Source organism: Passer domesticus, chromosome 3, assembly GCF_036417665.1.
Source record: "Passer domesticus isolate bPasDom1 chromosome 3, bPasDom1.hap1, whole genome shotgun sequence".
Classification (NCBI taxonomy): Eukaryota; Metazoa; Chordata; class Aves; order Passeriformes; family Passeridae; genus Passer; species Passer domesticus.
In genome coordinates, this window is record NC_087476.1 from 118,667,019 (window position 1) to 118,690,725 (window position 23,707).

The following is a 23,707-nucleotide window of genomic DNA, read 5'->3' on the forward strand; positions in this document are numbered from 1 at the left end:
AAGGAGAGGATGCGGGAGGTGTTGAAAATAAAAAGCTCTGCGCCTTTCCCACCGCCCGCGGAAAAACCGGGATGCTGTCCCGGCAAAGGCAGGGATGCGCTGCCCCTGCGAGTCCCGAATCCCTCCCGGTTAACGCGGCTGGGATGATTTTTCCAGGATCGCGGGGCTTTGGGAAAGAAAATAGAGGTCCCCGTTCCCACCTTGAGCGGGGGCTGCGGATTTTCCCCGGCCGCGGTGTCGGGCTGGGATGGGTGGGAATATCGGGATCCTGGCGGGGATCCCGCGGGCGTGGAGGTGTCGTGGAGGGGATAGCGGGATCCTGGAAGGAATAGTGGGATCCTGGAAGGGGATGGAGGGGTCCCGGAAGGGATGGAAGGACGGCGGCAGAGACATCGGAGATTCCAGCGGGGGCTGGAGGGATTCCGGCGGGGGATCGGAGCGATCCCAGCCGGGCATGGAGCGATCCCAGCCGGGCATGGAGCGATCCCAGCCGGGCATGGAGCGATCCCAGCCGGGCCGGGAGATCCCGGGAAAGCCGGCAGGGACAGCCGGGAGCGGCGGGGGTCCCGTCGGGCGGCGGCGGCGGAACAGAGATGCGGGGGAAAAGCACCGCCAATACGACTTTAATGGAGTTCCGCGGCAGCTGCGGCCGCTCGCTACCAGAATACACAGCTCGAAGCCATAAATAAAGCATACAGAAACGATAAATTAATCAGATCCAAGTAGTTTACTCTCCCGGGAACATCAAGCATTTGCTTCAATTACAACAATCTATCCTGCCTTTTAAATTTTTTTTTTAGTGTTTTTTTTTCTTTTTTTTCCCCCTGTTTCCCCCCTCCCCACACTTTTTTTTTCTTCTTCTTTTTTCTTTTTTTTTTTTTTTTTTTTTTACAATGTTACAAGACTTTTGGTTCTCGGTTTCCGAACTAGGAATATTCACAAGGAAGGAGGGCTTGGTTCTGCCTCGGTTGGGGGTTATTTTTCTCCCCCCTCACTCGCACACAAAAAAATAGATATATTTAGACCTCGTGGCAACGACAACAACGAAAAAAAATCAAAACAAGCCCAGGAGAACCCCCCCCCCCACCATGCCCACCCCGCCAAACCAAACCACCCCTCCCCCGGGTGGATTTGGGAAGGGGCCACACGGCTGCAGATTCCCGAATGGATGCAAACATCTGGAGCCAACAGAAAAGAAAAATAAAATATATATATGTATATATATATATATATATACCGGATATGTACCGTGCTCAGAGTCCACTGCGAGGGGTTTGGGGGGCCGGGGGGGAAGGGTTTCCCCCTTTTTCCAGGAGCGCTTTCCTGCTTAGGAGGAGTTCATGATGGGCCGGGAATACACGCCTTGGTAGTAGGAAGTCTCTCCGGCCAAAGGCGAGGCCTCCAGGGCGCTTTTGTTCGTGACGGGCGCCATGGCCAGGCCCGCGGGCACGGGCGAGGCGTAGCCCGAGTAGTGCATCACCTGCTCGTAGGCCTTCAGGTCCATTTTGTGCGGGTGGTGGTGCTGGTGGTGCGGGTGGTGGTGCTGCTGCTCCGAGGAGGACATCAGGTTGTTGATGGAGAACGGGTGGTTGAAGGCGTAGTGGTGCTCCGGCTTGAGGTGGCCCTCGTGGGCCAGCCCGGCGTGCGGCGGCGCCAGCAGGTGCTGGCCCGGCGAGGCCGAAGGCTCGCCGGGGCTCAGCCCTTTGAGGTCGGCCAGGGCGCGCTTGTGGTCCTGGCACGGCGAGGAGCTGGCCGGGGACTCGGCGCCGGCAGAGCCGTCGGAGCCCCCCGAGGAGCTGCCCTCGCCCAGGGGCTGGCTGGGAGCTTGGCCTGGGCCTTTCTTGCCGCCGCCGCCGCCGCCGGCGCCGTCCTTGGCCGCCAGCTGCTTCTCGCACTTGAAGCGCTTCTGGCGGCGCAGGTAGCAGCCGTTCTCGAACATGTTCCCCGAGTCCGGGTGCAGCGTCCAGAAGGAGCCCTTGCCCGGCTTGTCCGGCGAGCGCGGCACCTTGAGGAAGCAGTCGTTGAAGGACAGCGAGTGGCGGATGCTGTTCTGCCAGCGCTGCTGGTTCTGGCGGTAGAAGGGGAACAGGTCCATGATCCACTGGTAGATCTCGCTGAGGGTCAGCATCTTGTTGGGGGACTGCTGGATGGCCATGGTGATGAGGGAGATGTAGGAGTAGGGCGGCTTGGCGTGCGTGTAGCTGCGCCGGTAGGTCTTGGGGTCGCGCGAGCGGTTCAGGTTGGACTGGCCGTAGATGGGGCTCATGGAGTTCATGTTGGAGTAGGGCGCCAGGGCGTTCATGGAGCCCGCCTGGCCGCCCATGGGGCTCATGCTGGGGCTCAGGTGGGCGCCCATGCCCGGCACGCCGGCCGAGCCCATGGCCGGCATGGCCCCCGCGCCCGGGGACATGCCCGTCAGCGAGGGGCTCATGCCCGTGTTGGCGTAGGACATGTTCATGGAGGTGGCCGCCGCCGTCATGTTGGCCGTGCTGCTCATGGCCGACATGGTCATGTAGGTGTTCATGCTGTTCATGCCCAGCCCCGCGTTCATGTTGCTCACCGAGGAGTAGCCCTGCGGGGACAAGCGACACAGGGCACGGGGATGGCGCGGGGGGGAGCCCCAGCCCAGCCCAGCCCTGCCCGCAGCCGGAGGCGCCGCAGCCGCGGGGCTCCGCCGGGGGCACGGGAGGAAAGGGTTAAATCCCGGCGCGGGGTGGTGGGGGGGGGGGGGAGGAGAGGGGGGGTTGTTTTTCTTCTTAATGAAACCCAAATATATTTTGGGATCTATATTAAAAAAAGGAAAAAAAAAAACCGCGCTGGCAGCAGGAGCGGCGGAGCCGTCCCGGGAAGCGGAGTTGCAGGAAGGGAAAAGGAAAGGGAAAGGGACATCCCTGCCCGGAGGGAGAAAAATACCTGGAGGGGTGGAAGGAAAAACAGGGAAGAGTCGCCCGCGCCCCCACCCGCACCTCGGGACCCCCGCCCGCAGCGCCGAGCCGGTGCCAAAGTTGATCCCGTCCGGGGGCCGGGACACCGGGGGGTTTTGGGGGTCCCGGCTCCGTCCATACCTCGGGCTCCCCGTAGTAGTTGCTCCAGTCCGTGTGCTCATGGCCTTCCATTTTCACCGCTCCCAGCATACTGGAAGTGGAGTGCATGGCAGTTTAAAATTTAACAGCCACAACAAACGACGGCGGAGAGCGACCCAAAAAAAAAAAAAAAAAAAAAAAAGGAGAGAAAAAAAAAAAGAAAAAAAAAAAGTCCCCAACCCTCCCTCCCCTCCGCCGGAGCCTCTGGAGGAGGAGGAAGAGGAGGGAGGGAGGAAGGGGGGGATGGAGCGGCGCTGGGGCTGGGGTGGGTTTGTTCCGCCGCCGCTCCTTGGGTGGGTTTTCGCAGCGCTCCGCGGCGAAGAGGCGCCCGGAGGCGATGGAGGAGCCGGAGGAGGAGGAGGAGGAGGGAGGAGGGAGGAAGAAGAGGAGGAGGAGGAAGAGGAGGACAAGTGCTGCAGTGACGTGGGTGCCCCAGTGATATAGCACGGAGCGGCCGGGCGAGCCTCCAATCCCCAGGTCCTCGGCTGCCCATTTGAATAATCAGCTCACACCTAGGCGGGAGCGGCTCCTCCGCGGCCCCGCGCACCTCTGCGCGCCTCCGCCACCGCCCCGCTCCCGGGGGACACGGCTGCCACCCACCCCGCTCCCGGGGGACACGGCTGCCACCCCACCCCGCTCCCGGGGGACACCGCTCCCAGCCCGCTCCCCGGACAGCCCCGACGGCAGCGGCTCCCCCGCGGCATTCCCGCTGGGAGCAGCGCCGCTGGAGCGGCTGAGTGTCCCCCCCCGAAGTCCCCGCTCCCCCGGCCACGCACCTTGGCTCCCCGCGGAGAACGGGCCCCGGGGCTCTGCCTCCCCGGCAGGTCGGGACGCGGCTCTTCCCGGCAGGAAAACCGGGACTGAGCGGAGCAGGGAGAGCAGGGAAAGGGGCGGGCAGCGCCGGCGGGGCCGCGGGGGCCGGCCCTGTGCGGGTCCCGCTGCGGGTCCCGGTGCGCTCCGTCGGGGCAGCGCCGCTGCCGGAGCGCCCGGGAGCGGGGGGAAAGCAGGAAAGGAGGGAAAGAGGGAAAGAGGAAGGAAGGACAGACCAAAATCACCCCCCCGCGGGTCTAAATCCCCCCACCCCCCCATCGCGGTCCTGACGGCGGCGGGGGGGACCAAGGGCGACAGGGAGGCACCGGGGGGCTTCCCCCCATTCCCACCGCCCCTTCCCAGCGCCCGCCTGGCTCCTCCGGGAGCATCCCCGCCGCTCCCGGGGAGTGTTCCATGAATTCCCACCTAGATCTGCCCACCGTCATAAAAAAAAAAAAAAAAGGAAGCCAAAAACCCGAGCCAACCGCAAACCTGATTTATTTGTTTTTTATTATTATTTATTTATTAATCTATTTATTTAATTACTTATTTATTTATTGAGCTCGCGCTCCCCAGGGGGTTCCCACTTGCCCCACATCGCCGGGAGTTTTTAGCCCCCCCCCAAAACCCCTCCAGGATTCTTTCCCCGGGCTCCCAAATCCCCCAGGATCCGTGGCCGAAGGAAAACAACCCCGCTCGCCTGTTCCTATCGCGACAGCCGCGGCGACAGCCGCAGCCCAGCTCCCTCCCAGCCACCCGCCGCCCCTCCCAGGCGTTTCCTGCCGGGATTTGGGGGATTTGGGGGGACGGCCCGGGGGGAGCTGCCCCCCCAAAGAGGGGGGACACCCCAAAAAGAGGGAGGGGCGGCCCCAGCGCGGTGGCGGGGCGCCCTCTGTCGCCTGCTGTGGGCGCGGGGGGGACGGGGAGCGACACCCCGGGGTGCGGGGACACCCCGGGACCCCCGTGGGGTCACTGCCGGGGGCACCCCCTGCCCGCACCCCCAGACCGCCCGTCCCGGCTGGGAGGAGGTGCGGGTGCACCCCAAGCGCTGAATCTCCGCTCCCCGCGTTTCCAAGGAGCTTTGTGCTCATCCAAAGGCTCAGGAAGGGGGAATTCTGGGAGGATGGGGTGAAATTTGGGATGTGGCTCAAGGATCCTGCTGTCCACTCCTGGCTGGATCCAGAGGTTTTGGATGAGACCCCCCTGGTTTTCCACCCCCTTTTCCCTCGGACCCTGAGGTTTGTTCTGATTCCAGAGGCCGGGATGAGCTTTTCCATGGGCAATTCCCACCCTCAGGCCTGGGCCCTGCAGACGCTGGGGCAGATGTTGGCACAGATGTGAGCACGTCTGGCACCTCCACGTGAGGGGTGGCCGGAGGTGACACCATCCCGAGCTCTTCCCAATTTCCTGATTTTAACTCTTTACCAGGCGCCGACTCCCTGCTTTGGCTCCACAGGACTTGGAATTTTGTCCCCACCAAAGATGAGGATTTTCATCCAGGTGTGGACTGGGAGCTGCCCTGATTCCTTGGATTTTTGATCCTTCAGGACATTCCTACCGTCCCAGACGCTTAAATCCCATTTTCCCTTTGTCTGTCCCACAATTCTCCCGTCCTGCTCTATCCATGGAGCACACCCTGCCAGGAATGGTGATGCCCATCCCCTTCCACGTGCCCACAGGGACAGCCACAGCCACCACATCCCACTCCTGCTCCTCAGACAAAGCCTTTGTCTCGGGAACACGAGGACACGGAGCAATTCCAACATTTGTATTCAGCAACGCGGGCCTGGAAAAGCGGCTGGATGTGGGATCGACTCCGGAGGCTCCGCTCCCACATCCAACCACCTCCCGCTCCCTTCTCGCCTTCCACACGGATAAAATTAATCTCTCCTAAGGAAAAGAAGCAGGAAAATTGATATTTTTCCCATAAAAAGAACATTTTTAGGAATACCAGGACAGCTAAAAAAGAAAAATGTTCTGTGGTGTCTTATTTAAACATTCCCAGTTGGAAAGAGCGACTTCCGGGCCATCTCCACCTGATTTCTTCTCTTTAATATTTAACTAATATTTATTTTAAATTTAATTTTGAAATGATGCTCTTATTTGCATTGGGAGCCAAGGCTCGGGAGGCGGCTCCCACTTCCCAAGGGATGGCCGGAGCCTGGATGGGTTTTTTCTCCATCCATCCCTTGCAGCAATGCCAGTGCCTTCCCTCCAAGCTGGATAATTATCCCTCTCCTCCTGATAATTATCATCATTAATCCAAGATAATGAACTGTCCCAGTTGTGCTGCTCCTCTGAAAGAAAGGCAGGATTGGGTTTTTCCCTTGAAATCAGGAAATTGGGAGAGAGCGGCTCCTGAAGAGCCGCCCTTCACGAGGATTGTTGGAAACAAAAGGCAACTTGTCGGTTTTATTGAGACCTTTCCCTGATAAGAGATGGAAATTATGGATGAATCAGTGCCTGGAAGTACTTCAGGAAGAGGTGGGAGATGGGATTGAGGCGGGAAGAGGGAAGGGTGAAGGTGGAGCTGGATAGGAAATCTCCCATTGCTCCCATGCTGCCTCTCACTGGGTTTATTCCCAATTTTTCCAGTAGAATCCATCTTTGTAAGGTCAAGAGCTCTGCTGGATTGAGACCATTCCCAGAAGCTTCCATTCCAGCAAGCAGAACAAACCATGGGAAGATGAGGGTGAGGATGATTCACATTCCTGAAGATGGGAATTAAGCTGAGCATTCCTACCAAAGCTCTCCAGGAAGAGCCAACTGCACATCCCAAGGTCACCTCCAGCACGAATTTGGGAACACACACCAGGATCCCACTCCTGAGTTCCCACAAATTCCATACATTGGGAAAAGCTACTTGATGGGGACCACCAAAATTCCCTTTTTCCCCATCCACAGAGCCTCAGCTCTGGAACAGGTGCCGGAATTCCACTGGGAATTCCCACAATTACACCGGCCAATATTGACTCAACTATTTGAGGAACTCTTCAACCAAGTCCCTCCTAATTAGATTCCAAATTAAATGGGGCTGCTTAATTCCAGGAAAGATTTTCCAAGGCCTTAGCAAGGCTTACAAAGGAAAAGCCGGGAGTGTGCAAAAATTTTGTCTTTTTAATATCCCAAGGATATCCATCCTTTAACTCTGGAATGATATCCTTCAATCCCAGGGGCAGGCAACTTGGCTTCATCCACAAGGATTCCTGAGGATCCAGACAGTCGGGATACATCCCTATTTCTGGCATTTTCACTCCCTGTTTTAACGTTCCTTCCTGCTCTGTAATTATCCGATGTGTCAATGAAGGGAGGGAGCTGCTGGAATAAAATAAAACCCTGGAAAAGCCCAATGGGAATAAAGCCCCATTATTAGGAACGGGGCACCGGCGGTTATCCCAATGGGAATGACAACTTCCTGGGACAGGAAGCTCCCTGGGGACAATGAGGTGGAGATCCTGGGATGGTGGGACGGGATCACAGCGGGAATGGGCAAAACCCCCTTGGAAGAGCCCAGCAGCCTCTGGAAAAGCTCCGGAGCAAAATCAACAGAGGGCATCTGCCGGCTGTTTGCCGTGGGCCACGTGATGCCCATTCCCGGCTTTCCAGCAGCACGTTTTGCTGGATAAACAAGATGCGCAGGCATCTGGAATGACGGCCGGAGGAGCCGGCTGGCTGCGGAAAACCGGGAGTTAACGGATTCATCCCCAGCTCCCACGGCACGGGGAGGAGGATGAGCGGAGGGAGATGCCCAGATCAAGAAAGAAAGGAAAGAAAGTCTTCCTCGCATCCCAGGAAAATCCTGCCGTGGGTATTTTCTCCCAGCAGGCAGGGGAATTTTCACCTGACTGAAATATCCAGGGATTGGGTTCATCCCGGGAATTATTTTTTATGTTTAATGATCGGTTGCTGAAAACTGAAATGTCCTTGGGTTCCCAAGAAGAAAACAAACAGGGACAAAATGGAATCCGGAGCCTCCTCCCAAAACCCTGGGCTTTAATAGCTCCCTGTTATTTCCTAACAAAACCCCTGCGCTGCTGGAGAGCTTCCAGCCCGGCTGAGGTGCTTCGATTCCCACCGGGAATTTGCTGCTCGGGGCAGGGGGACCAATGACCCCAAAGACGGTCCTGCACATCATCCAAGGAGCAGATTTAAGGGACCCAACTCCCAAATTCCTTACACATCCCATAAAAGCAGAGATGTGCCCAGTCCCACCAGTCCCATCCATTTGGAACTGACGGGATTTGGAATGGGTGCCGGAGCAGGGAGAGAGGAGCGTGTCCCAGCTTTCTCAGCGCTCCGGGAGGCTGCTTTTCCAAGGAGATCCATCAGAGACAGCCTCTCCGAGGATTCTGACGGACATTTATAGCCCTGTGAGTCATTCCCGGCCTTGTTTAAACCAGTTAGACCTGGCCAAGACCTTGAAAATAGCTCCATTTATCCCGAGCGGCTCCATTCCCGCGTTCCGGGTATAAATAGCTGACGGAGCTGCTCCGAGCTCGGCCATGCAGGCACTGCTCATTCCATGCCACCCTCCATGTCCCCTCCTGGCAGTCTGCTGCCAGGGCACCCCGTTTTCCCGGGAATGAGGTGTCCCTGGCAGAGCCCGCAGCAAAACAGCCGGAGTGGAGATTTTCTGCTTCCAAAAAAACCACGGGAGCTTGGGATCGGGCCCTGTCTGGGAGTCTGCGGTTCCATGACCACTAATAGCAGGCCAGGATCACCCCATAAATCTGTTCGGGGTCGGCACAATCCCGGTTCTGTGCCGTGGGATGAGGCACCGGCGGCGCCGCGGTGACAGCAGGACACTCGGATCCCCCCGCCCTCGGCCCGGCCTGGCTGGATCACGGTGGGAATTTCGGAGCCACCCCATCCCAGCACCGCCCTGCAGGTCGCTGCCACCTGCAAGGATGTTTGCATTCAGTTCCACTCAGTTCCAGGGGGAAAAAAATTCCATTTCAACTCGGGCTTTAAAATCCAGGGAAGCTCTGAGTGTGGGATCAGCTTAATAAACAAAGCAAATCCTTTGTTTCTGCTAAAAAATATGATTTTCTGATGGAAAAACGACCTCAGGTTGAGGAGGAGCCTTTGACACCTGCTCCCAGCCCTGGTAAAGGTGGAAAACAGGGAAATTCAGGCTGCCTGTCCTGAGTGGGATGATGGCACAGCTCATCCCTCCCAGGCTGGCCAGAATCCAGAATATTTCCAAGAATTTTTCCCCCGTAAAAACCTTTTTCCCCCTAGACACTGAAAACTCAGAACTCCTGTGTCCTTGGGAGCTCATCCCCTGTGCTGGTGGCCCGTGGCAGGCAGATGAATCCAGAGCCTTTGGATGCTAAATCCAGTGGGTTTGGGCTACTAAATCCAGGGATTTTGGCCTTCAAAATCCAGTGGTTTAGGTTACTAAATCCAGTGCCTTTGGCTTGGTACATCCAATGCCTTTGGCTACTGAATCCATTGCCTTGGAGCAACAAAATCCAGTGTTTTGGACTGCAAAATCCCGTGCCTTTGGATTGCTAAATCCAGTGATTTTGGACTGCTAAATCCAGTGCTTTTGAGCCTGCTAAATGCAGTGATTTTGGATTGTTAAATCCAGTGATTTTGGACTACTAAATCCTGTGGGTTTGGCCTGCTCAATCATGTGCCTTTGGGCTCCTAAATCAAATTCTTTGGGCTACTGAATCCAGTGATTTTGGCCTGTTAAATCCAGTGCCTTTGGCTACTAAATCCAGCATCTCTGGGGCTACTAAATCCAATGCTTTTGGCCTGCTATATCTGATGTTTTTAGCCTGCTAAATCCAATGTTTTTAGCCTGCTAAATCCAGTGCTTTTGGCCTCTTAAATCCAATGTTTCTGGGGCTACTGAATGCAGCGGTTTTGGCCAGCTAAATCCAGTGGTTTTGGCCAGCTAAATCCAGAGCTTTTGGCCTCTTAAATCCAACTTTTTTGGGGCTACTAAACCCTTGGGCCGCTAAACCCAGTGCATTTCCAGGGGAGAGCTGCTCTGCAGAGGGATGGAAAAGCTCTGTGACGGCGGCAGCTCCGGCTCTCTCCAAACATTTCTCCCCCCTCACTCTGATTTTTTTTTTCCCCTCAGAGGAAAGAGTGCCCAAATCAACACCCGCCCCAGGAACGGTTTTCCGCGGATCGGACGGCACTTTCTGTCGGAAAAACTTCCAATCAGCTGCATTCCCGAGCTGGGCTTATTTTGCACAGTTTTCTGAGTGCGTTTTGTTTTGGTGCCAGAGTAAAGAGCTGCAGGGACAGACTCCAGCCCAACCTGCAGCAGCAGCAGCAGCAGCAGCATCCTCACTGGATTTTGGGAAGGAGAGTGGGCTCTGACCTACATTCTCAACCTGGAAAAAGACAGGTTATCTCTTAACATCCCAAAGTGCTTCTCCTGGGATGTGAAGCTGTGATTTGGAGGCCGAAGGGAAACCGCCCTCTCTCCCCCAAAAGCAGCCTCCGGCCGTTTTGCAGCTCCGGCTGTTTTGCAGCTTCCCAATCCCTTTTCCAGGGGGTGGAACAGCCTTAACCAGAGCTTTTTAAAGCTCTCCCACCTTTGCCTCCTCTCTTCCTCCAGCTCGGTGTCCCGGCGGCGGCAGAACAAGACGGCTACAGAGGCCGCTGGAGCTGGTGGCGCGGAATACACTGGGAGGCCTTTTTTTTTTCCCTGGAAAATATTTCCCTGCCGCAGGCTGCGGTGACAGCAAACATTCCTGCCGGGGCTGGCGCGGGGAGGCATCACCCTGCGGGATGGCTGGGGCTCCCGGGGCGGCTCCAGCCTTTCCCTTCCCAGGGTGCGATCCCGCTGCCGCTCCCGAGGGATGTGGGCCCGGCCGCACAAAGGTTTTTTATGCTCGGGGCACCGGGGGTTGTTTTTCCAAGGGAGAAAAGAGGAGCTGGCGTGGCCCCCCGGGAATATCCAGGGGAGCCCTGGCCGCTCCGTGTGCCCTCGGCTCACCGGGAAAAAGGGAGGATTGTTAAAAAAAAACACCTCGGATCCGGAGCGGGGAAGTCAGGGCTGTGGTTGTGAATCAACAGAGCTGCTGCTATTTCCAGCTTTTTTGGGAGCAGGGATAGAGCCCCCCCCTCCTCCTTCCCTGGGCCAGGTGTGTGCTGAGGGATTTCGGGAGCCGCCGGAATGGTGGCACGTGGCACACACGTGGATTTGTTCCTTCCGTGAGCTTCCATGGGCAATTCCAGTCCTGTGGGAGAAAAGTCATGGGGCAGGACACCCTGGAATATCCATAAGATTTTAATTTTGTCATGGGTGATGGAATTCCAGAATGGTTTGGGTTGGAAGGGAGCTTAAAGCTCATTCCATTCCATGCTGCCATGGGCAGGGACACCTTCCACTATCCCAGGGTGCTCCAACCTGGCCGTGGACATTTCCAGGGATAGGGCAGCCACAGCTCCTCTGGGAAAACTGTTCCAGGGCCTCATCACCCTCCCAGGGAAGGATTTTCCCCTCATATCCAACCCAAATCCACCCTCCTCCAGCTTCTCCCCTTGTCCTCTCACTCCATGCCCGAAGTCCCAAATGATCATGGAAAGGAGATACCCCAAAATCCCAGGAACTCTGCTGGTACCAATACCAGGGGCTCAGCTGGACCTCAGCAGGAGCTCCCGGTTTTCCTTGTCTTTTACAGCAAGGAAAGGCCATTCCCTGGGGCCATGCGATGATTCCAGTCCCACCCAGCCCTCGTCCCGCCGGGAAGCACCGAGGGCTGAGGGCTGCGCTTATCTGCAGGAGCAGCCTCCCTGTCTCCATTCCCGACCTTTCCAGCCCCATTTTTCGGCTGATTCAATCTCCGCCGAGGAGACAGAGCTTCCCGAGGTCTCCCACCAGGAATGAAATCCACTCTGGAGAGGACCCAGGAGCGCTACACAGCTCATCAATTCCGGCTCCACTTGGGAATGGCGGGGCCGCTCCTTATCTCCAGAGATAGCGGCTGGGGATGTGCCGGGAGTGACCTCACCCACCGGGATTCACCTGATGGAGCACCGGGATTCTGGTTCGTATTTTGGGGTTTATCCCAGTTTTCACTGGGAGGGTGCAGGCATATCCCAGCTTTCAGGGTGAGGGTGCCAGAGCATCCCAAATTCCACAGCGAACATCCCAATTCTCACGGCGAGCATCCCAATTTCCGCAGCGGGCATCCCAACTTTCACTGGAGCACACAACTTTCACTCGCGCTCCTCTTCCCCCTCCACTTCCATCACAAAAGACCCCCTAACAGGACAACATTCCCAATCCACAGGCACCACCCCTGGCCCCTGAGGCATCCCTGCATCCCGAACTCCCACTCCACTCCTTGCCCTTTTAGGCTTGGGGCGGGAGGTTTTCCCACTGTTTTTCCCAGTTGGCTGGGAAACAGGGATGCAGCCGTGCCCCCCTGAGTGCCAACCCCAATCCCTGCTCCCATTAACACCTCATCAGCTCCCGGGGATCCCGACAAACACAGCGCCGCTATCCAAGGAAATACCGCGGGCCTTGTGATGCAGAGCCCCCGGAGCGGGAAGAGGATGAGGAGCGGGATATTTCCTGGCCCTCGGATGCGCAGCTGCTCCCAAGGCCAGCACCTTGGTGGGCAAACAGCACCTGGGAGCGCAGGGAAGCCAGGATGTGGATTCAGGAAGCATCCCTGCATCCCGCTGCTCCATGGAGATGCTAATGGGCTCCCCATTATCCCGGCTTCCCGCTGCTCCCGCCGAGGGATGCTCCCGCTGCTGGATTAGGAGCAGCGCGGGGGGCTCGGCTGGCACCCGGCCGCCGGCCTTGGGAAGGGAGGGAAGCAGGGATCCAGGATTTATTCCCGCGGTCAGGAACAAGGCGCTGACAAACAGCCGCCTCTGGCACCTCCTTTGTTGGGAATGCTGCGAGGAGCATCCGGAGGCTGCCGGGGAGATAAAGCAGCCTGGCAGCTCCAGGGAGGTCAGGGCTGGGAATTCAGGATGCTCATCCATTCCTGCTCACAGGGAATGGGACAAAATTCAGAAGGAAACATCCGCTGGAGCAGCGGGAATGGGGAAAGGCATCCCCAGCTCATCCCACTGCTGCTGGGTCCATCCCGAAGGATTCAATCCCTGCAATCCACCCCCGTTTTCCTGTGCCATCACCTGCAGGGTCTCCCAGAAAATTCTGATCCACAGGGATCCTCGACTCCCACTCCTGGACACGCCAGAATCCCACCCTGTGCCTGAAGGCGTTTTCCAAGCATTTCTTAACAGGATTTGCCTATGGAAAACCTTTGGTGACCCAAAAAGGGGATTTTTGTCAAGGAAAATCCATGCCAAGGGCACGGAGCACAGGACACACTTCCCATGCCAAGCTCCAAACCATCCCTATGGAATTTTATACCTCACTGTGCCAGAGCCTGTTCTATTTGGAAAACGTTGGGAAAGGGAGAGGTCAAACCTCAGGCCTGCCAGAGTGGGATGTTCAGAATCCCTCAGGATTGATCCCTGGTGGAGCTTGGGATGGGAACCAGTGGCATCACTCCCATTATTCCCATAATTCCCTAGGGATGGGTGTATTGTTCCCTGGGAAGGCAAAAAGTCTGGCTAGCACAGGGGATTTATCCAGAGGGAGACGTGGAAGCTCCAAAGGGAAAATCAACCCATTTGGAAGCAAACTGGGAGCAGCCCCGGTTATCTCCCAGTGCTCTCCGTCTGAGTGATGAAATCAGGGATAATCCTGAGCTCCAGGCAGACAACGCCTTCCCAATCCCTCAGAATCAGCTCCCACTGCTGGATTGTCTGTGCTGGAATTTCAACAAAACTCCCAGAGTTGTCCAAGAACAGCTGATTTTTTGGGAAGAGCCAGTTTGGGAGTTTTGGTGAATCCCACGGGGTGGCAGAGATGGGAATACTGCCAGGATCAGCCCCCTCCCCTCCCTCCTCCCAGAAGGAATTGTGTCATTCCAGGTGCTGACATCATCAGGGAGCTCTGCTCCTGGGACAAGGCAAACCCCAAGGCACATCCCAAGGGTTTCCCTGCCATCCCATTCCATCCCACTCTCCTCCTGCAGCGCTTCCACATGGGAAGAGCAGCTCTGCCTGCGGGCTGGAGCCTCCAGGGCTGGAAAACCCACATTCCATCCATCCATCCCAAATGCTTTGGGATTCCAAGTCATGGATGAGCAGAGCCCAAACTCCATCTCAAGCTGGGGCCTTCTATAAGGATCATTTTCCAGCAGCTTCCCAGGTTTCAGTTTAAAACATCCAGAAATATTCCCCAGCCACAGAATCTGATGTTTCGGGAACAAACGGATGTGGAGCATCATTTTTTCAAGGAAAATCACGGAATTCCAGCACAGTAAAGGCTGGAAATGTCCAACCATTCCCTCACCACTAAACCATATTCCCAAATTTTAAATCCCTCCAGGAATTGGGATACCTGGGCAGCTATGCCAGGGTTTTCCAACCTTTTCCATGAGGAATTTTTTTCCCTAAAATCCATGGAAAAGAGAAGGTCATGCCCCATCCCTCCCTTAGACGTGGCCACACCTCCAGCACTCCCCACTGCCCCCAGCTTTGCCTCCCATGGATTTAGCCCAGAAAAAGAGATTTGTTCCCTTCCCAGCATTCCCAATATCCCAGAATTCCACACACACCTCGGCAGGCGGGAGCTGCCGGCGGCCGTGTTTGACTGAAATAATTTTATTTGAACACAATTCCCTGTTTCAACATTTTTAAGGAGCAGGGGGTTATTTAAGATGGATTCAGTTTTAATCAGTTTAATGGGATTTTCTGGTTTTTCATGGAAGCGCTTCCAAATGGTCCTGATTAACTTTTCCGAATCAATACGCTTAAGGGCAAAGCATACAATTATCCCAGCAAATGAGCCCCTCCTGGATCCTGCTGGAACTCTGCCTTGGATCTGGCCCTGAATTCCCTTTCCCAGCTCACATTCCATGAGGAAAAGGGGCAGCACCCCATGGATCCTTTCCCCAACTCATATTCCATTAGGGAAAGGGCAAGCACCCCATGGATCCCTTTCCCAGCTCGCATTCCATGAGGAAAAGGGGCAGCAACACATGGATCCCTCTCTCAGCTCACATTCCATGAGGAAAAGGGGCAGCATCCCATGGATCCCTTTCCCAGCTCACATTCCATGAGGAAAAGTGGCAGCACCCCATGGATCCCTTTCCCAACTCTTATTCCAGGGGGAAAAGGGGCAGCACCCCATGGATCCCTTTCCCAGATCACATTCCATGAGGAAAAGGGGCAGCACTCCATGGATCCCTTTCCCAGCTCATATTCCCTAAGGAAAAGGGGCAGCACCCCATGGATCCCTTTCCCAGCTCATATTCCATGAGGAAAAGGGGCAGCACCCCATGGATCCCTTTCCCAGCTCATATTCCCTAAGGAAAAGGGGCAGCACCCCATGGATCCCTTTCCCAGCTCACATTCCAGGAGGAAAAGGGAGGGTCAGCCCCAGGTGCCCTTTCCCAGCTCACATTCCCTGAGGAAAAGGGGTGGCACAGGTGAGGCTCAGACCCTGGATGCCCTTCCCTACATTCCCTGAGGAAAAGGAGCACCACAAGCACTGGAATTCCAGAGGAAAACCTCTGGTTCTTGCCTTACCTTTCACATCCCAGTCTTTCATTCCAACATGTTAAACCCTCCAAAAATGCCCAAACCCCTGGAAAAGCTGGGTTGGGATCAGCACTGGTGCTGGCACTGGGATAACCTCAAACTATCCCATGGGATCCCATATTCCCATTATCCCAATCCAACCACAGATGTGGGATCACATCTGGCTCTCATCCATCCACAGGTCACGGATCACATCCTGCTTCCCATTTATTCCTGAGGGATCCAACATCCCCTGGCTTTTGGCAAGGTGCAACGTTTTTCCGAACTTCCCGAGGTGCAGAATTCTTTGGGAAATGTCAGAGTTCCTGGAGGATTAAGCAGGAGCCGGAGCAAACAGGAATGACATTATTGTAATTCCTGCTGTGCCGGGTCATTTTCCTGCAATATCACGGTTCCCATCCCAAATCCCGTTCCTTGCATCATCCTTCCCATTCCCTGCTTCCAGGTTTTTATTTATTCGTCCCACGGATGAAAGAAAAGAGGAGGAAAAGAGAAATGTCTTCCTTTTCCCTTCTTTTTTCCTCCTTTTTCCTTCCTTTTTCCTTCCTTTTTCCTTCCTTTTTCCTTCCTTTTTCCTTCCTTTTTCCTTCCTTTTTCCTTCCTTTTTCCTTCCTTTTTCCTTCCTTTTTCCTTCCTTGCATTTGGGCAAATTCAAATTCCAGGTTTTTTTAATATCTTTTCAGGGAGGCATCCTCAATTTTCCCCATCAGATCCTGCATTGTCATAAGAATCCGTGGCAGCAATTCCCAGCACAGCCCCAGCCATGGGATGCGAGGATCTGAACATGGAATTGATATATGGAAAAGCCAGGCCTCTTGGCAGAATTGGGATCATCCAATCCCTAAAATCCAGCCCTTCCCACTGCTCCAGGAACAGGGAACAACCCCTACCAAGAAAAGATGGATTCACTGCTTTTTCAGGAACTTCTGACTTCTTCCAGGATATTCCCAGCTTCCCTTTGGGGTTTATCCCTCTCCTTGTCCCACCAGCTGCTCCAATCCCCAAAACCAGCAGCAAATCCACTTTTCCCTGTTTTTTGGTTTGTTTTGTTTTGTTTGTTTGGTTGGTTGGTTGGTTGGTTTTTTGGTTTTTTTTCCCTGGGGGATGCTGGTGCAGGGGCAGAGCCGAGTGGGAAAAGGCAGATTTAAGGGAAAATCACTCCCAAAAAAGTGGGAAAACCATGGAAGAAGACAATTAGGAACTGCTGCCAGGAAAAGAAATAAATTTTCCATGTTTTCCAGTGTTTTTTCCAGCTGTTTGCAGATGGGTTTGAGGTGGCCCTGGTGCCAGAACTTGGGAAGTGCAGGGGGGTGTTCCTCATGGGATGAGCAGCTGGGATTCCAGGGGAAAGCAGGCTGTGGGAATGTCTGGAAAAGGGGAGAATCCATGGATTTGAGTGGGAAAAGAAATCAATGCCTGAATTAAAAGAAGGAGCAGGTTCCCAGCGAGGGTGTATCCAAGATTTCCAGGTGCTCCAGCCCATCCCAGTGTCTCCATCCCAACTCTGGGAGCACAGGAAGCTTCCTGGCTCCCTGATTTCCTCCTTCTGGAGCTGCTCCAGCTTTTCTATTTCTGGCCTCCATTCATCCCCAGCCGGCTTTCCATAAAAATTCCTGGTGCCTCTGGCCTGGAAGCCAGGAAAACCTCCAGGAGCCCATAGGAAGCAGCAAAGTCTCCGGATGCAGCGCTCCAAAATTATTATGGAATGAGGGAGTGGGGAGGTGATGTCAGCCTGGATTTAGGGTGGATAATGCATCCCTCTGTCCCAGCTCCATCCTGCTCTTCCCAAAAATTCACCACAACCACAGAGGGAGAAACTTGGGAATATGCAGGGATTTCATACGGAGCTGTCGCTGCTTTCCCTCTGTTCTGTATTCCCAGTTCTTTCCCTTTCCTTCAGTTTTGGGACACAGAGCTCCCAGCAAGGAGAACCACATCTTATACCCAGCCCAAATTCCCATGGAATTTGCTTCCCAGGGCTCCTTTGGTGTTTCCAAGTTAGAAATCCAAGCTCATCCATTGCTGTTGAATCCAGCAGGATTCAGGCAAATTCCAGGTGCCATTTCAATGTTAATCAGGATTTCTCAACCCTCCAAACCTGGGAGGAATTTTTCAAGCAGATTTATGGAAAAGAGCCAGAGGGAATTGCCTCATCATCCCCAAATTCCTCGGGAGTTGACGATCCTGGAGATTGGGATCAGATTGGAGCAGGAACAAGGATAATTCATGGAATAGGAAGAGCCATTGGAGTTTCCCTGCATTCCTTGGTCACGGCCCCACCCCAAAGCGGGGCTGGATCCACTCCTTTTTCCTCTCCACAATCCCGGGATCCCCCAGCTTTGGGACACCACCACGGCTGTCCCCCATCCCTGCATCCCGATCCCCCATCCCAGTGGGAATCTTTCGGAGGAGCAGACACAGGAGCATTGAGCAGGGGCTGGAATGTGGCAGCGCTGCCAGAGCCCAGGAGCTCCCGGGAAAAGCGCCAGGATGGGAATAAGGAACTGCAGTGTGGATCCCAGACTGGATAAACACACCCCAGCTCCCACCTGGCATCGGGAATGAGGCTCTGACCTCCGGCTCCACTTCCCGCCGGGATAACGCCGCCGCCTCTCCCGAAAGGGAAGGGAAAGGGAAACGGAGGCCTGTACACGTTTTCCAGGTTTTCCAGGGAGAAAACAGCAGGAAAACACCCTGAGGAGCAGCCATGGATCCACAGAAGTGACAGCCAGGATCCAAATATCATCAAAATTCCAGGCTTCCCGGATTTTTGGGGGATATTCACTTTATAAATTCCCAAAGTGGAAAAATCCTTTTTTTCTCCCCCCCTTATCATTCATCCTGGGATTCTCCCAAAAATTTTCTCCGATATATTCATAAATTACACAGGAATTTTTGGGAATTCCTTTACTTCCCAAAACAAATTCTGATTATTTTTTTTTCCCCAGGAAGGAGCAGAAAGCTCCGAGTTAAGAGGGGGAAAAGCTTGGGAAGTTTCAAGGTTTTTTCCTGGGAGACAAGGTCAAATTTAGGCCTAATACAGGCTTTCCCAAAATTCCCAAAAAAATTGGATGTTAAGGAGGGAAAAAAGATTCAAAATTGTTTTTTCTAGAATTTGGGAAGGATCTTCTTCCCACAGTTCTTGTCATCCCTGGGAATACCTTGGATATTTTAATAAGCTTTAAAAAATTACAAACTGTAAGATTCGACCATTTCCAAGCATCCCAAATCCCAGGATTTGGCGGCTCCCAGGAGAGGGCAGCAAATCTCCACGTTTCGGGCTTTCCTCGGGAAAATCGGGAAGGCGGGGGAGGGAGGGAGGCGGGGAAATTTGGGAGCAGCCCATGGAAGTGGGGCTGGAACATCGTGTCTTTTAGGATCCTTTCCAAATATTTTGAGATTGTGTGGAATTCAAGGATTCCGAATTATTGGAGGCTCAGGGAAGATCCAAGGGGTGGAAAAGAGATTCCATAGGGGATTAACCTGGAAAAGGGGAGTGGGACCCTTTAAATGGGAATTCCTCCAGGAAAAATCCACCCCATTCAGGGGTTCATTAATTCCCAGGACCACAGGCTCCTCTCCACTTCTCCCACTTTTCCCAAGTCCTTGGCATGGATTTGGGATCTGGCCCCGGTGAGGGAGCAGGACAGGGATCCCTGGACAGGGATAATGGGAATAAAGAGGAAAATTAACTGGATTCCAGGATAAGGAGAGCTGAACAATTCCCTTGGACAACAGGAAAAACACGTTCCACTAAACCCCAGGATGGTTTCCCTGGAATTCCTTGACTTAGAGGCTCCCAACGAACCCCAGCTCTTAAAATCCCAGATCTGCTGATCCCAAGATCCACACATTCCTTGGGATGCACTGAGCAAATTCTGCTTTTCCCTCAGCATCAGAGCAGGCTCCAGGGTTGGGATCTGGGGCATCTCCTGAGGGTGGGATTGAGAATCCCAGGATTTCTAGGAGCTGGGCTCTGTGGGTCCCTTCCTACTGGGGATATCCCAGGATTTTATGGATATTCCTGAAATGGGAAGAAATCCTAATCAGGGCATCCTTATCCCACAGCAAGGCTCCAATCACCCGGAATTTTCCCCCTGGAGCCAAGGTTATTCCTGCTCCTCCCAACCCAGAGCTTTCCATGGAATTCTGGGCCCACCGTGTGGCTCAAATCCATGGCGGAGTTTCCTCCTTTACAGTAAAGGAGCATTTAAAGGTTTCCTGTTGCTCCGGGAGGTGGAGGGGGCCCATGGAATCTGCGGCCACTTCCATTGTTTAATTCCATGTTTTCCGGTCTCCGGCTGCAACGGGAACGCCCGGAGCTCCTGGGCTGGCACCCGGGAATTTCTGTGTCAGCACAGAGGGATCCCATTGTCCTTTATCCCACTGGAACACCCCATGGGATTGGGAGTGGAGATGGAGTGTCAGCATTCCCTGGATCCCAGATATTCCCAGCGGGATCAGTGCCAGCTGCACCATTAACCACGGTCGTAGATTTAAGCAGCGAGGAGAAAATCCACCTGTTTTCCCAGGATTTCCAAGCCCATTCCCAGGAGTATCATATGGATGTTTATCCCTATTCCCATCCTGGCAGTAGGGCCCCAAATGGGCTCATTCTGCCAGCTCCAAATTCCCAAAAATTCCCTAAGTTGTGATTTTGGGATGGCTGAGGCAAGTTTGCTCCATCGCTTCCTGGCCAGGGTTGGGATAAATCAGATAAGGAGGAGCTGAGGGAGGAGGGAATGTTGGAAAAAAGGAGGATCTGGGGGCATTTCATTCCCTACAAGTCTGTGCCAGGAATTAGGTGGGAACTGGGCTCTGCTCCCAGGGAACAAAAGACGGGATAAAAGGGAATGGCCTCAGGGGAGGTTTAGGTTGGATATCAGGAAAATTTCCCTCCCAGGGCAGTGGTGGACTCCTTATTCCAGGTGGAATTCAAATTCTTGTGGATGTGACACTGGGGGACCTGGATCAGTGCTGGATTAACATTGGATTCCATGATTTTAGAGGGCTTTTCCAACTTTAGTGATTCCTTTATTCCATGACGCTATTACCCTTTGATTCCATGATTCCATGATTCTATGATTCCATCACCTGAGCTGAGCTGCTGCCAGGGACGAGATTCCCTGGATCTTTCTCATCCAAAAAAAGCCCCAAACCCAGCAACTGGTTTTATTTTATTTAAAAAAAAAAAAAAATCTTCCCATTTTTATTTCTTTCACCCTCAGTTCCAGCAGAGACTGCGACATGGGATGGAATTCCCGGTGGGTTTGGCTGGTCCTCACCTCCCAAACCCGGAATCCTGGGATGCAGTGCCGCAGGGAAGGGGCTCCAGCAGGAAGCATCCGGGGGCCCTGCAGCGCTGGGAACGAGCGCAGGGAAGGCGGGAATGCGCGGCGGGAATGCGGGATGAGGGATGCGTTGCCAAGGCAACCATTCCTTCTCCATCTCCTGCCTCTCCCCGGAGCCACGGGGGGAAGCGAGGGCGGGGTGCGGGATTCGGGATGCGGGATTCGGGATTTGGGATTTGGGATTCGGGGGGGGGGATCGGGCTGCGGATCCCGCCCTCCGCAGCGCCGGGAAGGAGCCGCTGGAGCGGGAATGCTCCGGCCGGGAGCCGCAGGACAGCGCAGCCCGGCGGGAGAAGGGCGGAGGGCGCTGCGCTGTTTTCCAGAGGAAATCCTGGAGCAGAAAGTTGCGCCGCGTTTATTTTTTCACGGAAAGCCGATGCCTGCGGCATAGGGATGCGGGAGAGGGGGAAGACCCTGCGGGTCCATCCCTGCTTTGTCTTTCGCTTTAAAAGGTCCGGATCTTCCCGGTCATCTGATCCAGGTCAAGTAGGACTTTCCGTTGGCGACGGATCCCACCGGAGCATCTTCCCACAGCGGCTTCTTCCCCCCGGCAGGAAGTAGTGAGGCTCCTTCAATCCCTGGAATACTGAAAGGTAAAATATTCCCGGCTGGCTTTCTCCTTGGCAGGGTGAATGAAATCCTCGAGATTTGCGGGGGCTCCTTAAGGTGGATGGCGTTGATTCCCCGGCGGGGTTGGGATTGATTCCCAGGCCTGGTTGGGATTAATTGCTGGGCCAGGCTGGGATTGATTCCCAGGCCAGGCTGGGATTCCCAGGCCATCCCACCTGGGTTGAGGAGCCCCATGCAGGGTTAATTCCCACTGCCTCCGAGATCCCAAAAAACCAGGATGCTCCGGCCTGAGGAATGACGTGGAGGTGCCCAGGCAGGGAGGGGGTTGACGGAGGGAGTCAGGGGGTGGTGGATGGAGGCTCCCAATCCGAGGGGAATGTGGCCACTGGGATTTCTGCGCCCCGCACTCCTCACCCCTGTGCCCTGCCCGCAGGCTGACCCCATCCCCGCTGCTCTCCCGTCCATGGATCACCTCCCGCCATGAGCACAGACGGCGAGCAGCTCCTGGCAGCCGGGATTCCCCTCTGGAGCATCTCCAGCTGGGCCGGCTCTGAGCCGCCCCCCAACAGCAGCGCGGCGGCAGGGCCAGCGGCGGCAGCGGGAGAGGCCGGCCAGGCCCCGGCCGCCCCGGAGCGCGGCGGGAGCGCGGCGGAGATCGCGGGCATGGTGGTGCTGCAGTGCATCTACGGCCTGGTGTGCCTGCTGGGGCTGCTGGGCAACGCGCTGGTCATCTTCGTCATCCTGCGCTACGCCAAGATGAAGACGGCCACCAACATCTACCTGCTCAACCTGGCCATCGCCGACGAGCTCTTCATGCTCAGCGTGCCCTTCGTGGCCACGGCGGCGGCGCTGCGGCGCTGGCCCTTCGGCCGCGCGCTCTGCCGGACCGTGCTGGGCGTGGACGGCCTCAACATGTTCAGCAGCGTCTTCTGCCTCACCGTGCTCAGCCTGGACCGCTACATCGCCGTGGTGCACCCGCTGCGCGCCGCCTCCTACCGCCGCCCGCGCGTGGCCAAGCTGGTCAACGGCGGCGTGTGGCTGCTGGCGCTGCTGGTGGCCTCGCCCATCCCGGTGTTCGCCGGCACGGCGGTGACCCGCGACGGCCGCGCCGTGGCCTGCGACCTGCTGTGGCCCAGCCCGGCCTGGGCGGCCGCCTTCGTGGTGTACAGCAGCGCGCTGGGCTTCGTGCTGCCCGTGGTGGCCATGGCGCTGTGCTACCTGCTGCTGGCCGGCAAGATGCGCGTGGTGGCGCAGGGCGTGGGCTGGCAGCAGCGGCGGCGCTCCGAGGGCAAGCTGACGCGGCTGGTGGTCACCGTGGTGGCCATGTTCGTGGTGTGCTGGCTGCCCTTCTACGTGGTGCAGCTGCTGGAGCTGCTGCTGCCCGGCCGCCTGGACGCCAGCGCGCACAACGCCTCGCTGCTGCTCAGCTACTCCAACAGCTGCGCCAACCCCATCCTCTATGGATTGCTCTCCGAGAATTTCCGCAACTCCTTCCACGGCGTGCTGCGCCGCTGCCGCGACGCCGGCCTGTGCTGCTGCCGCGCCGCCGACGGGGACGGCGGGGACAGCGAGGACGAGGAGGAGCCGCTGGATTACTGCGCCGCGCCCCGCGGGGACGCCAAGGGCTGCGGGTGTCCCCCCCTGGCCTGCCAGCAGGACCCCCTGCGCCCCCAGCCCTGCTGCGCGCCCGGGGCCCTCCTCCCCAAAACCACCCCCTTCTAGGGGACCCCGAAACCCGGGGTGAAAGGGGATGCCGGATGGAGAGGGCCCGCCATCCTGGGTCCGACCGCCGGTTGCGCCGCGCCGCTCTCCGAAATAAAAAGCCATAAGACTGGCCTGGGGTGGAGCAAATTCCATGGGTTGAGTGGTTATTGCCGTTATTCCGGCATCCAGGAGCCTTCACCGGGCATGGGGAGGATCCCAAAATGTTAATCAGGAGAACACGGCCCTCCTGATTAATAAATAATAAATTCCCATTTCTTCCCAAGAGATAGGGAGACACCGGGAAAAATCCCAAGGCCCGTCGGCTCTGCTGCATCTACAGCAGAATGAGATCCCACCATACACACCTCCCTCCCCAAAATTCCCAGGATTTTAGCACACCCAGGACCAAATTTCCACCAAAAAAAACCCCAAAACCCAAAAACCAGGAGAATCGAATTTTGGTGAGCTTGGAACCCTGGGGTGAGGAACAGCACATGGAGTGAGCCACTTCCAGCTTATTTGAGGTTTAACTTTGTCCTTGGAATGGTATTGGTGTTGTCCATTATTTATGGCTCACTCCTTCCATTT

General features: G+C 55.7%; 2 protein-coding genes across 3 annotated transcripts; one reads left to right on the forward strand and one right to left on the reverse strand.

Annotated features, from left to right (window-relative positions):
* Window positions 1–1,243: 1,243 nt before the first annotated feature.
* FOXA2 (forkhead box A2) lies at window positions 1,244–3,184 on the reverse strand. Its single transcript, XM_064415870.1, has 2 exons — window positions 3,066–3,184; window positions 1,244–2,572 (listed from the first exon to the last, which is right to left on the reverse strand). The coding sequence occupies exons 1-2, from the start codon at window positions 3,150–3,152 to the stop codon at window positions 1,328–1,330; spliced, it is 1,332 nt and encodes a 443-aa protein (XP_064271940.1). The 5' UTR covers window positions 3,153–3,184; the 3' UTR covers window positions 1,244–1,327.
* Window positions 3,185–20,829: 17,645 nt separating this feature from the next.
* SSTR4 (somatostatin receptor 4) lies at window positions 20,830–23,266 on the forward strand. Of its 2 annotated transcripts, XM_064415473.1 has the most exons (3): window positions 20,830–20,984; window positions 21,298–21,438; window positions 21,849–23,266. In XM_064415473.1, the coding sequence occupies exon 3, from the start codon at window positions 21,896–21,898 to the stop codon at window positions 23,135–23,137; it is 1,242 nt and encodes a 413-aa protein (XP_064271543.1). In that variant the 5' UTR covers window positions 20,830–20,984; window positions 21,298–21,438; window positions 21,849–21,895; the 3' UTR covers window positions 23,138–23,266. The 2 variants fall into 2 exon arrangements, with proteins under 2 accessions (XP_064271543.1, XP_064271542.1); XM_064415472.1 differs by lacking the exon at window positions 20,830–20,984 and having other exon boundaries at window positions 20,991–21,438.
* The last annotated feature ends 441 nt before the right edge of the window (window positions 23,267–23,707 follow it).

What these genes read in the sequence shown, in the direction of transcription:
- SSTR4 (XM_064415473.1), top strand. Translation starts at nt 21,896, where the DNA reads ATGAGCACAGACGGCGAGCAGCTCCTGGCAGCCGGGATTCCCCTCTGG.
- FOXA2 (XM_064415870.1), bottom strand. Translation starts at nt 3,152, where the DNA reads ATGCACTCCACTTCCAGTATGCTGGGAGCGGTGAAAATGGAAGGCCAT. An exon ending in ACTACTACGGGGAGCCCGAG is followed by an intron (nt 2,573 to 3,065) that starts GTATGGACGGAG and finishes TTGTCCCCGCAG; the next exon opens with GGCTACTCCTCGGTGAGCAA.